General features: G+C 44.5%; 1 protein-coding gene across 1 annotated transcript in view; it reads left to right on the top strand.

Moving 5' to 3' along the window:
* Window positions 1–14,104, top strand: part of PLD5 (phospholipase D family member 5) — a 193,325-nt gene that overhangs the window by 95,687 nt on the left and 83,534 nt on the right. The window contains exon 2 of the mRNA XM_084819932.1: window positions 8,083–8,219. Within this exon, the coding sequence (XP_084676058.1) occupies window positions 8,083–8,219 (137 nt within the window). The remainder of the gene's footprint in view (window positions 1–8,082; window positions 8,220–14,104) is intronic.

The following is a 14,104-nucleotide window of genomic DNA, read 5'->3' as shown; positions in this document are numbered from 1 at the left end:
GAGATCATTCCATAAATGGGAGGCACCACTGAAAAGGCCCTCCCCCTTGTTGCTGCCCTCCGAGCCTCCCTTGGAGGAGGCACTCGGAGGAAGGCCTTGGATGCAGGTCAGTTCACACCTGGAGAGGCATTAGGGGTGGACGAAAGTCACTTACCTGTCGTCGAAGGTTGTTCGCGGTGGGGGGGAGGCGCTTCGCTGCTCCCCCCACGAAGTTCAAGCTGGGGGGGAGGCTTCCCACCTCGCCCTGCCAAAATTCAGGCCGGGGAGGAGGCTTCCCGCCTCGCCCGGCCGCAAACTCCAAAGTTTTTTTTAAAAAAAAAACGCCCCCGTGATAGGCTACGTGACGATTAACGTAGCCTATCACGGCTAGATCTGCAAAGTCAGCCGTGATAGGCTACGTAAATCGTCACGTAGCCTATCACGGGTGACTTTAAAAAAAAAAAAAGCACGTACACTAATGGCGGCCCCCATAGGGAGCCGCCATTCGCGTTCCTTATTTGGTCGCTGTAGTCTATGTAAATCTTTACGCAGACTACGGCGAAAATAAGGGCAACGCAAATAGCGTTGCCCTTATTTTCGCCGTTGTCTACGTAAATCTTTACGTAGACTACAGCGACCAAATAAGGAACGGGAATGGCGGCTCCCTATGGGGGCCGCCATTATCCGTACGTGCTTTTTTTTTTTAAAGTCACCCGTGATAGGCTACGTGACGATTGACATAGCCTATCATGGCTGACTTTGCAAATCTAGCCGTGATAGGCTACGTTAATCGTCACGTAGCCTATCACGGGGGCGGTTTTTTTTCTTCTTCTTTCATTGGAATGGCGGCAGCGGCAGCCGGTCAAAAGACCGGCTGCCTCTCCCGCCCCGCACGAACACCTGCCGAACCGCCGGCCGGACCCACCGCTGGGAGGGACATTCGGCAAAGGTAAGTCCCGTCCCGGGGGGGGGCGGGGGCGGGGGGGCGGAGAATTTCTCCCCGAAACTTGTTCGGGGGGCCAAACACGTTGGCGCTCGGCCCCCCGAAGTTTCGGGAAGAAATTCTCCGCCATCCCTAAGAGGCATTCCATCAGATACTGTGGTCCCAAGCCATGTAAGGCTTTATAGGTCAGAACCAGCACCCTGAACTGAGCTTGGAAACATACAGGCAGTCAGCGCAAGCAGGCCAGAATTAGTGTTATATGCTCAGACCATCTTGACCCTGATATGAGTCTGGCCACCAGATTTTGCACAAGCTGCAGCTTCTGAACCATCTTCAAAGGCAGCCCCACATAGAGTGCATTGCAATAATCTAATTTGGAGGTTACCAGAGCATAGACAACTGAAACCAGTTTATCCCTGTCCAGATAAGGGCTTAGGTGGGCCACAACCAAAGTTTGGTAGAAGGCACTCTGTACCACTGAGGCTACTTGAGCCTTACGTGACAAAGATGGCTCCAGGAGGTCCCCCAGTCTACAGACCTGCTGCTTCAGGAGGAATGCAACCCCATCCAGTACAGGTTGAGCACCCTCCATCTGGTCAGGAGAACCACCTACTAACACCATCCCAGTCTTGTCTGGATTGAGTTTCAGCCCTCATCCAGTCCTTTATTATTATTAGCCCTCATTAGTCTACTGTTGCAGCCAAGCGCCAATTTAGCACATCCACAGCCTCAGCTGAAGAAGATGAAAAAGAGAACTAGAGCTGCATATCATCAGCATACTGATGGCAGTACACTACAAAACTCCGGATAACCGCACTCAGTGGTTTCATGTAGATGTTGAGTAACATGGGGGACAAAACCAACCCCTCTGGAATGCCATACTGGAGAATCCATGGGGCTGAGTAATATTGCCAAGTACCACCTTATGGAGCTGACTATCCTTCCAAGTAGGAGCGAAATCACCACAATGCACCGCCACCCACTCCCAACTCAGACAATCATCCCAGAAGGATACCATGGTCGATGGTATCAAAAGCCACTGAGAGATCAAGGAAAATCAACAGGGTCACACTCCCTTTGTTCCTTTCCTAACCTAGGTGATGATACAGGGTCAGGAGTCCTGGTACTTAGCATGTGGTTCTGAGCATACCCAGTACATCCTGATTTATTCCTGGTTTATTCATTTTTATTGTTTGGCTAATAGCCATTACAAACAACATAACTTAATATATATCATACAATAACGGAATGTAGACAGAAATCAAGTTAACGAATCATGCAACAGTCCACTGCAATAGCATTCATAGTGGTTGCACGAATAAGTTTTGCAGCCTTAGCAAACAAAGCTGTTTTGTGTGTAACATAAGAGTCGCAATCTGACAGTAACCATCAAAACTTCACATAGATGCTTTCACCCTGTTAGGATGCCAAGATCTGTCTCAGGAATCTCTCCTGGGGATGTTGTTATAGGTGCCAGTAAATAATGTGAGATACCTCTACCTCTCCCATAGCACAGATACAGAACCATAGTTTTCTCGGAACATGCTTATATCTTCCATCGAGGAATGTTGTGGGTATGAGCACATCCTGGGTACCAAGATGTCTGGGGAATTGTATCTGGTCCCCCCCTCCCCCAGCTTTGGCAACTTTCTTGGGAATAACGCAGATCCCAGCACTAATTTCCTAACTTGTGACTGTTGATGCCAAATAGGTTTGAGTCAGAAGAGGCAGCTGTGGTGGCAGCTGTCCATTGCATACACCTGTGTGTGTGTGTGTGTGTGTGCGTGCGCGCATGCGCACATGTGAGGGTATGATTCACATATATGGTTATGAGCAGGAGTGCATGCATATGGGGGGGATATATCTGTGTGGCAGGTTGCATATGTTTGTTTGTTTATTGCATTTATATCCTGCCATTTTTCCTCTTGCAAGGAACCCAAGGCAGCTTACATTATCCTCCTCCTCCTCTCCATTTTATCCTCACAACAACAACCCTGTGAGGTAGGTTGGGCTGAGAGTCTGTGACTGGCCAAAAGTCACCCAGTGAGCTTCCATGGCCGAGTGGGGACTAGAACCCAGATCTCCAGGCTCCCAGCCCAACGCTCTAGCCATTACACCACATTGGCTCTCTGTAAGATGGAGTATGTGAGCATGAAAGTGTATGATGGGGTGTACGTGTACTTGTAAGTGGGACTGTAGATGCCTACAAGGTGCATCTATGTATGTGTAGCTTGTGTGTGTATGTGTGTGCATGAATGCAAGCATCTGAGTGTCTGAATTGTCTGTGCTTGTGTGCACTGTGTAAGAAAATGGCTGGTGTGCAGAAATGCACAAATTTCTCTTCTTTTTCCCCACTCTCCCATCCATTGTTAGTGTCTGCAGGTTCCACAAGTACCATACATTTTTAAAATGGGAAGACCTAAGAATAAAGCAATGAAACCACAATGGCTTTTTTCATTGGGTGACAGAGAATTCTGCTCTTGTGTTTGTGCTCGGACTTGACATGAATTTCTGTGACCTACTGCAGTGTAACAGCAACTCTTATGGTCAGGCCATGAGGCCAGAATTTAGCAATTTTAAAACTAGACTTCCATTCTAATATTGCCTTTTTCCATGCAGCTGTTTTAAAATTCTACAGAATAAATATGGCTTCTAGCCATCGCCGAAAGAAATGTGCTTTCAATTCATGACCAAAATTGTCAGCATAAAGCCATCCAAATTAAATTGCTGGACAAGAACGACAAGAATGGAAGTGTTTTCATACTAGGAATGAAACATTTTTTCATACCAAGATTCATACAAAAATTGCAATATGTTTGCAATCAGAATAGTAAATAAAACGTGGATATTAAAATATGAAAATTGCCTACATGATGCTGTATATACTGTGAATATATGAATATATGAAACTTGAAAGTTTTGTTCATGTATAGAACAAAACTAACTGCACTGTAGAACTATATGACCAGAGTTATGCCTGAGTGTACATGGGAGAGGTGATTTGAATGTGCATCTCATTGACAGAAGCACAGTGTAGACAGACAACATCCACGCTCAAATTATTATTATGCCGTTGTTGTTGTTGTTGTTGTTTTACTGCCCCATAGCTGAAGATTTACAAAGATTAAAACCATTAAAATTAAATTATAGTAAAAACCACACATTAAAATACAGTATGAGATTTTACATTCCAGGTTTCTAAACAATATTGTTTTTACAGCATAGGATTTTCTTTTCACCACCAGACACATCCACAGCTGAGTGTCCTTTCGGCTTTGGCCCAGCCGCTTCACTCTTTCTGGTGCTACTTGGAAATACCCTCTGCTCTTCCCCAGTAGTATATTGGACACCTTCCGACCTGAGGGGTTCATCTTCCGGCGTCACCTCTTTTAGCCTTGTGATACGTTCCATGGGGTTTTCTTGGCAAGAATACTGGAGTGGGTTGCCATTTCCTTCTCCAGTGGACCACATTTTGTCAGAACTCTCTGCCATGACCTGTCCGTCTTGGGTGGCCCTGCACAGCATAGCTTATGGCTTCACTGAGTTACGCAAGCCCCTTCGCCACAACAAGGCAGAGTGTGAAGTCAAGTGGGCCTTAGGAAGCATTACTACCATCAAAGCTAGCAGAGATAACACTATTCCAGCTGAGCTATTTAAAATCCTAAAAGACGATGCTGTTAAAGTGCTGCACTCAATATGCCAACACATTTGGAACACTCAACAGTGGCCACAAGACTGGAAAAGGTCAGTTTACATTCCAGTTCCAAAGAAGGGCAATGCCAAAGAGTGTTTGAACTCCGTACAGTTGCGTTCATTTCAAATGCCAGCAAGGTTATGCTCAAAATCCTACAAGCTAGGCTTCAGCAGTATGTGAACCGAGAACTACCGGAAGTACAAGCTGGGTTTCAAAGAGGCAGAGGAACTAGAGATCAAATTGCCAACATTCTCTGGATCATGGAGAGAGCAAGAAAATTCCAGAAAAACGTCTATTTCTGCTTCATTGGCTACGCTAAAGCCTTTGATTGTGTGGATCACAACAAACTCTGGCAAATCTTAAAGAGATGGGAGTACCAGACCACCTTACCTGTCTCCTGAGAAACCTGTACGAGGGTCAAGAAGCAACAGTAAGAACTGGACATGGAACAACAGATTGGTTCAAAACTGGGAAAGGAGTACGACAAGGCTGCATATTGTCACCCTGCTTATTTAACTTATATGCAGAGTACATCATGAGAAACGCCGGGTTGGATGAATGAATCACAGGTCGGAATTAAGATTGCCCAGAGAATTATCAACAACCTCAGATACGCAGACGATACCACCCTAATGGCAGAAAGTGAAGAGGATCTAAAGAGCCTCTTGTTGAGGGTGAAAGTGGAGAGTGCAAAAGCTGGTTTGAAACTCAACATTAACAAAACTAAGATCCTGGCATCCTGCCCCATCACTTCCTGGTATATAGAAGGGGAAAAAATGGATGCAGTGACAGATTTTATTTTCTTGGGCTCCAAGATCACTGCAGACGGTGACTGTAGCCATGAAATTAAAAGACGCTTGCTCCTTGGGAGGAAAGCTATGGCAAACCTAGACAGCATAGTAAGAAGCAGAGACATCACCTTGCCGACAAAGGTCCGTCTAATGATCTAATCAAAGCTATGGTTTTCCCAGTAGTAATGTATGGCTGTGAGAGCTGGACTATAAGGAAGGCTGAGTGTCGAAGAATTGATGCTTTTGAAGTGTGGTGCTGGAGAAGACTCTTACGAGTCCCCTGGACTGCAAGGAGGTCAAATCAGTCCATCCTAAAGGAAATCAACCCTGACTGCTCATTAGAAGGACATATACTGAAGCTGAAGCTCAAATATTTTGGCCACCTAATTAGGGATGTGCGAAATGTACTTACCTTTCCACGGATTATGTTTATGGGGGGGGAAGGCGCTCCATTCCTCCCTCCCGGAATTTTCGATGGCCGGCTGTGCTCCGCGGAGGCTCCGCGGAGCAGCCAGCCAGGCCCAGCCAGGCCAGAGCCATCCGCAGCTGGATTTCCAGCCGCGGAGGGCTCTGAGAGAAAAAAAACAAATACCCACATAAATATTTACGTAGTCTAAAACGGCGAATCAAAAAGGGATGCAAATAGCGCCCGCTATGCTATTTGCGTTCCCCTTATTTTCACCGTCTTAGTCTACGTAAATATTTACATAGACTAAGACGGGCAAAAATAAGGAACGCAAATGGCGGCGGCCATAGCCACCGCCATTTGCGTACGCGTTTTGTTTTTTTTAACCCAGCCATGATAGGCTACGTAAATCTTTACGTAGCCTATGACGTCTTGAAAAAAAACCCCAAACCACAAGTTTGCAAATGGCGGCAGAGCCGCTGCCGCCCGGAAGATCCGCCCCAGGTAAGTCTTGTCCCGGGGGGGATCCGTGGGGGGGTGGGAGGGTGGCAGGCCGTTCCACCACAGATTTCAGGGGGCCGAATGCACTGGCATTCGGCCTCACCGAGATCCGTGGTGGAATTCTCTGCCATCCCTACACCTAATGCGAAGGGAAAACTCACTGGAAAAGACCCTGATGCTGGGAAAGATTGAAGGCAAAAGGAGAAGGGCACGGCAGAAGATGAGATGGCTAGATAGCATCACCAATGTAATGAATATGAACTTGAGCACACTCCGGGAGAGAGCGGAGGACAGGAAGGCCTGGCGTGCTATGGCCCATGGGGTCACGAAGAGTCGGACACGACTTAACGACTGAACAACAACATAAAAGTTTAAAACCATTTACATAAAACACACAAACAAACAGTATACATGAAGACAACATATATCTAAAAACATCATCAGTCATAACCATAAGACAAATCCAGGACTGATTAAAACTGATCATAAGCTGCCAAATGCCTGAGAAAAGAGATAGGTCTTAACCTGATGCCAAAAAGATGATAATGTTGGTGCCAGGTGGGCTTCATCAGGGAGTTCATTCCACAGTTGGGGCGCCACCACTGAAAAGGCCCTCTTGTTGCCACCTTCCAAGCCTCCCTTGGAGGAGGCACTGGGAGGAGGACCTTGTATGCTGAGCATAGAGGACGGGTAGGTTCATGTCGGGTGCTCCGTCAGGTATTGAGGTCCCAAGCCATGCAGGGTTTTATAGGTTAAAACCAGATGTGCATATTGATATGAGCTTTGATGCAAATCCCATTTTTGTCCTGGTCCAGCTGGATTGGGGTGGTAATTAATGGTAGTCTGTTTTCCTTTTGGAAAGAAATATACACTTTTCACTGTACTATATGTAATTTGTCCCTGTGGTGTCTCAAACTGAACTGATGTGCTTTCAGCAAGTAGTATGCTATGCATAGTGGTTAAATTCATCAGGTCCTTCATACAGCAACCACCAATGCATGTACAGATTAGCTTTTAAGAAATCTAAACAGGGAAGAAAATGCCAGGGGGCGGGGTGTGCCAGTATCCACACCAGCATGAGCAACTCTTCCAGAGGAAGCTTTTAAGCTCCTCCTTCAAGTGGCAGCTCCCATGCCCCTCAAAAGCCCCCTCCCAGGGTCAGGGAGTGACACCCCATAAGGCACGAAGGACCTCTTCCGTGTACCTGAGCAGATGCCCTTCCCCTTTGCGCATGGGAGGGGGCCGGTTTTACTCTATAATGTATTCTTCTTGCATACTATAGCTGTTCTTATGGACAGCATTTGTTGACACAGGAGCCTTCTTTCAATTTCAAAGTATGCTGAAGGTATTCTTTTGTGTGTGTGCGCTCGCTCACACTTCACTGCCGGTGATTTCACTTTCACCTCTAAGTTGGGTTGATTGGCATGTTCTAATGAACATGATCTTTGTTCCATATCATAATGTGTATGATGCTTAATAAAAAAACATTAATATATGTGGAAATTATTTTAATATGAATTTCCATTGTGGCAAAACAACTGAAAAACAGATTAATGTTCCTATCAGGGTTATGGCACTACTTTTCTGTGTAATGAATTTTGTATAACTTTCAGGATCAAGCCAAATAGATATTAAAAGAAAATTCTATTCTATAGAAGGTGTTATCCTAACATTTATGACAATATATTCAAAGGTGCCCGACGTTCTTTCAACAAGCACTTCCTAGCATTTTTATTACCTTCATTTTAATCTCTTTAATCTCTTTCAGTCCCAGCAAAAATGCATTGTGATCTTTGCATTGGTTTGCTGCTTTGCAATTCTGGTTGCGCTGATATTTTCGGCTGTGGATATTGTGGGAGAAGATGAGGATGGACTCTCAGAAAAGAACTGTCAAAATAACTGTCGGTAAGAGGTAACAAACAAAACTTCTCTTTTGGGGTGGGTGACTATCAATACACAAGAAGAAACTTAGCACCATACAAGGTTATAAATGGGATAACAGCATTCCCTGTTACGTTCACAGGAACAAAGGTGCAAGGTGAATTGTATTGTATTGCATTGAACTGGTAAGGCCAATGTAAGAGTCAGGATGCCAGAACGTCTTTTACAAAATCTCTCTCATGAGACAGCACAAGCCATTTAACCCCAAAGTTCCTTTTATGTTGACAGAGACAGTTTTCAAATGTGAACATTTTAAAAATAATTGGCATATGTTGCCTACATTGAGCAGATTGAGCATTCATATTACAAATTCATCTCTCCCATATTAATATCAATCGCATGCTCACATAAATAGCACAAGAGAAGTTCAAAGTTTACGCCTCACCCATATAAACATCTTTAATGTCTGTCTTCATAACCAAGGGACCAACTGCAGTGGCTTTGGATAACCCATATATTTGCAGGGGTTCCTCAATGGTCTTCATTGTTGAGGAAAGCTCCAGAAGCACAATGGGGATATGCATGCAAAGTGAAAATTACAGAAACTGAACATTACTTGACATTTAGACTGGTATTAGCAGTTGCCCAGAATTCTGCCACATATCAGTTTTTACTAGGGATGGCCAAATACCACCATGCTTGGCTTGCAGACACACAAGTGTTTGTGTGCACAAAAACACCAATGGGTTTGTGAGCTCTCACAATTGTCAATTCATAGAATCATAGAATAGTAGGGTTGGAAGGGGCCTACAAGACCATCAAGTCCAACCCCCTGCTCAGTGCAGGAATCCAAGTGAAAGCATCCCTCACAGGTGGCTGTCCAGCCTCATCTTGAATGCCTCCAGTGTGGGAGAGCCCACTACCTCCCTAGGGAATTGGTTCCATTGTCGTATTGCTCTAACACTAACAGTCAAGAAGTTTTTCCTGATGTTCACCCAGAATCTGGCTTCCTGTAACTTGAGCCCATTATTCCATGTCCTGCATTCTGGGATGATCGAGAAGAGATCCTGGCCTTCCTCTTTGTGACAGCCTTTCAATTCTTAAGTAAAGCAGGATTAATCAACAGCAGAAGAGAGTGTAGCACCTTTTTCTGCTACCCCCTTTTTCCCAAGAGTGACCAAAACCACCCCTTAAAGCAGGTGGGGAAAGGGCTCTCCAAAGTCTTAAAGCCAGCTATGTATACAACTTCATATCATTTGCTCAGCAGGCAGCAAATGATGTGAAGAGCATCTTTTTCCTACAAATTCTAATATTCATCCTTCAGAAACCTTAAGGAGCAACTCCTCCATACCATCTTTCTGTGCATCCTGTGCATTAAGATTTTCAGAGGAGGCCCTTCTCCAAATACCATCAGTAGGATAAAGACATTATGTAGGTGGTGGCGTTGGAATGCCTCCCAAGGTAGATATGATTGGTGCTGACCTGGCTTTTTTTTAAAGCTTTCAATCAAAATGTTCCTGTTTATGCAGGAATTTTTAATGTTTTCTTTAAATGGAATCTATCTGCAGCCATTCAGTGCTTTCCAGCCTGAAACAAAATTCATACATATAATTTTTAATGCAAACCATTTTCATTCAACATCAAGCATGCTTTCTGCTCATCACATTTTTATTATGCAAATTGAAAATATATTTATTATGTATATTGACTATCCATTCTGATATGAATCCAGAAGAGACTTTTCAAAGTAACAGAATGTTGAAATCTCTGGAAAAAAATAGATACATTTTATATACAAATGTTGTGAACTCTGTTCTGATTGATAGCTTTCTGAAAGAAAATAATCCTTCATAATATCAACATCTGGAGAGCAATCGCCACACATTTCCTCACCAGCTAGCTAAGCCTCGCCAAGTGCCCCTATCACTCCAGCAAGATCCCCTGCTTAGTGAGACATGAGAGACCAGGGCTGGCCCAAGACATTTTGCTCCCTGAGGCAGAGCAGCAAATCTCCCCCCACCCACCCCCTGACTTGTGCATCCAAGTCAAGTTGCAAAATACTCAAACCGAGGGATGTTATTTTGATACCTGAGGCAGAAAATTCCGCAAGCAGCTTTCCCCATCCCTGTCAGTAAAAATACAACATCAAAGTAAATAAGTAACCATTTGACGACCTTTCAAGATATCCCCCACCTGTTTCCTGAGGCAACTGGCTCACTCAGCCTAATACTAGGGCTTGCCCTTTGAGAGACCCCCTTCCCTTCCAGCTGGGAGAGAGGAGGTGAACCTTTCATAGGATCTGAAGTTAGCAGAATCACTTCTGCTTGCTCCAGAGCCCAGTACTCTATGAGAAAATGTTTAACATGGAAGTGAGGTTTCTGATGCTGCACTGGTGAGCTTTTGAAGCTGCATCTGCCTGCTTCAAAACCCAGCCTGATATGAAAGAGCCTCTTTACTCTTCCATGTTATCTGGTATACTCAAAGGATTTGGAAGAGAGAAGGTGTCAGTGGTGACCACAAATTATGGCCAGTTACTAAGCCAAGATGAATATTTTGTACCTTGGAGAGGTGGTTAATGGATGTAAATTAATTTTCACTAACTTTCCATTATGACCTGAAGGTCATAATACTTTACTTTACTGAAGGAACCCTTGTAGGATTGGGTGGTGGGGCCACAAAGCAGCACAAGGCCTGTATGCACAGGAACCCAGACCCACTGCTGGCATAGCAATAGCTTTCAGTACCAGCTGCTGTCCCTGCTCTTTTCAGGCTAGTCCCACCAAAGAAGTTTACCCAGAATGCTGTCTGGCAAAAACTGTGGCCACTGTATTAGTACCCAGCTGTGAGCCAGGAACTGAACTTTTACCATTGGTTATTTGGCCTGAGGAAAGCCATTCGTCCAACCTTCCCCAACCTCGTGCCCTCCAGCTGTTTTGGACAAATTAGTCTTAACATGCAATCCTATGCATGTTTAGACAGAAAAAAGTCCTACATCTCACAGCATGTTTGTGTCTAAACATGCATAGGATTATGCCCTTACCCAGCCATCTTAAAGGCAGGAAGGAAGAGCAAAAACCATCTCTGGAGGGTGTGGCTGCATAACACTGAGACAACCAGGAGATGTGTGTTCGAGGTCCTAAACTGGTGGTTCCTTGGTCTGTGATTTTAAAAGACTCAGTGGTGGTTTTCTAGCCAGTCACTGCCCTGTTCACAGCCTTTGTTTCACATTTCATTGCTTCCTAATGAGTCCTTAATAAAATTGTGTTCAATTTATGATCTCAAGTCTACCAATTTTCTTAAGTGAGGTCGGTGTAATACACAATTCATTTTAATAGATGTATGATCTGATCTCTGCCATGGCTGGGGTGTTGAACGAATACTTTAGTTACGTAGTGATAGACTTTGTTGTTCAGTTGTTAAGTCGTGTCCGACTCTTCGTGACCCCATGGACCATAGCATGCCAGGCCTTCCTGTCCTCTGCTCTCTCACAGAGCATGTTCATATTCATTGCATCGGTGATTCTATCTAGCCATCTCATCCTCTGCTGTCCCCTTCTCCTTTTGCCTTCAATGTTTCCCAGCATCAGGGTCTTTTCCAGGGAGTTTTCTCTTCGCATTAGGTGGCCAAAATATTTGAGCTTCAGCTTCAGTATCTGTCCTTCCAATGAGCACTCAGGGTTGATTTCCTTTAGGATTGACTGATTTGACCTCCTTGCAGTCCAGGGGACTCGTAAGAGTCTTCTCCAGCACCACAGTTCAAAAGCATCAATTCTTCGGCGCTCAGCCTTCCTTATAGTCCAGCTCTCACAGCCATACGTTACTACTGGGAAAACCATAGCTTTGAATAGATGGACCTTTGTCGGCAAGGTGATGTCTCTGCTTCTTACTATGCTGTCTAGGTTTGCCATAGCTTTCCTCCCAAGGAGCAAGCATCTTTTAATTTCATGGCTACAGTCAACGTCTGCGGTGATCTTGGAGCCCAAGAAAATAAAATCTGTCACTGCTTCCATTTCTTCCCCTTCTATATGCCAGGAAGTGATGGGGCCAGATGCCATGATCTTAGTTTTGTTAATGTTGAGTTTCAAACCAGCTTTTGCACTCTCCACTTTCACCCTCAACAAGAGGCTCTTTAGATCCTCTTCGCTTTCTGCCATTAGGGTGGTATCGTCTGCATATCTGAGGTTGTTGATAATTCTCCCAGCATTAATTCCGACCTGTGATTCATCCAACCCGGCGTTTCTCCTGATGTACTCTGCATATAAGTTAAATAAGCAGGGCGACAATATGCAGCCTTGTCGTACTCCTTTCCCAATTTTGAACCAATCGGTTGTTCCATGTCTGGTTCTTACTGTTGCTTCTTGACCCTCGTACAGGTTTCTCAGGAGACAGGTAAGGTGGTCTGGTACCCCCATCTCTTTCAGAATTTGCCACAGTTTGTTGTGATCCACACAATCAAAGGCTTTAGCACAGTCAATGAAGCAGAAATAGATGTTCTTCTGGAATTCTCTTGCTTTCTCCATGATCCAGCGAATGTTGGTGATTTGATCTCTAGTTCCTCTGCCTCTTTGGAACCCAGTTTGTATTTCCGGTAGTTCTCAGTTCACATACTGCTGAAGCCTAGCTTGTAGGATTTTGAGCATCACCTTGTTGGCATGTGAAATGAGCGCAATTGTACGGTAGTTTGAACACTCTTTGGCATTGCCCTTCTTTGGAACTGGAATGTAAACTGACCTTTTCCAGTCTTGTGGCCACTGTTGAGTGTTCCAAATGTGTTGGCATATTGAGTGCAGCACTTTAACAGCATAATCTTTTAGGGTTTTAAATAGCTCAACTGGAATACTGTCATCTCCACTAGCTTTGTTGTTAGCAATGCTTCCAAAGGCCCACTTGACTTCACTCTCTAGGATGTCCGGCTCAAGTTCAGTGACTGCACTATCATGGCTATCAGGGACATTCAGATCTTTCCTGGATAGTTCTTCTGTGTATTCTTTCCACCTCTTCTTAATCTCATCTGCTTCTGTTAGATCCCTGCCTTCTTTGTCCTTTATCATGCCCATCTTTGCACAAAACGTTCCCTTGAGATCTCTGATTTTCTTGAAGAAATCTCTAGTCTTTCGCATTCTATTGTTTTCCTCGATTTCTTTGCATTGTTCATTTAAGAAGGCCTTCTTGTCTCTCCTTGCTATTCTCTGGAACTCTGCATTCAGTTGGATATATCTTCCCCTTTCTCCCTTGCTTTTTGTTTCCCTTCTGTCCTCAGCGACTTGTAAAGCCTCATCGGACAGCCACGTTGCTTTCTTGCATTTCTTTTTCTTTGGGATGGATTGAGTTGCTGCCTCCTGAACAATGTTACGGACCTCCGTCCATAGTTCCTCAGGCACTCTGTCTATCAGGTCTAATCCCTTAAATGTATTCCTCACCTCCACTGTATATTCATAAGGGATATGATTTAGGTCATACCTGAATGGTTTAGTGGTTTTCCCTACATTCTTCAATTTAAGCCAAAATTTTGCAAGAAGCAGCTCATGATCTGAGCCACAGTCAACTCCAGGTCTTGCATTTACTGACTGTATAGAGCTTCTCCATCTTTGGCTGCAAGGTACATAATCAATCTGATTTCGATATTGACCATCTGGTGATGTCCATGTGTAGAGTTGCCTCTTGTGCTGTTGGAAAAGAGTGTTTGCTATGATCAGCGTGTTCTCTTGGCAAAACTCTATTAGCCTTTGTCCTGCTTCATTTTGTACACTAAGGCCATGCTTGCCTGTTATCTCGGTGATTTTGTGACTTCCTACTTTTGCATTCCAATCCCCTATGATGAAAAGGACATCTTTTGGGGGTGTTAGTTCTAGAAGGTGTTGTAGGTCTTCATAGAACCGATCAACCTCAGCTTCTTTGGCCTCAGTGGTT

Source organism: Heloderma suspectum, chromosome 1 (assembly GCF_057233095.1).
Source record: "Heloderma suspectum isolate Gila_16-S chromosome 1, 16-S_ref, whole genome shotgun sequence".
Taxonomy (NCBI): domain Eukaryota; kingdom Metazoa; phylum Chordata; class Lepidosauria; order Squamata; family Helodermatidae; genus Heloderma; species Heloderma suspectum.
The sequence above is the reverse complement of the archived record's forward strand: the minus strand, read 5'-3'. Positions and strand labels throughout refer to the sequence as shown.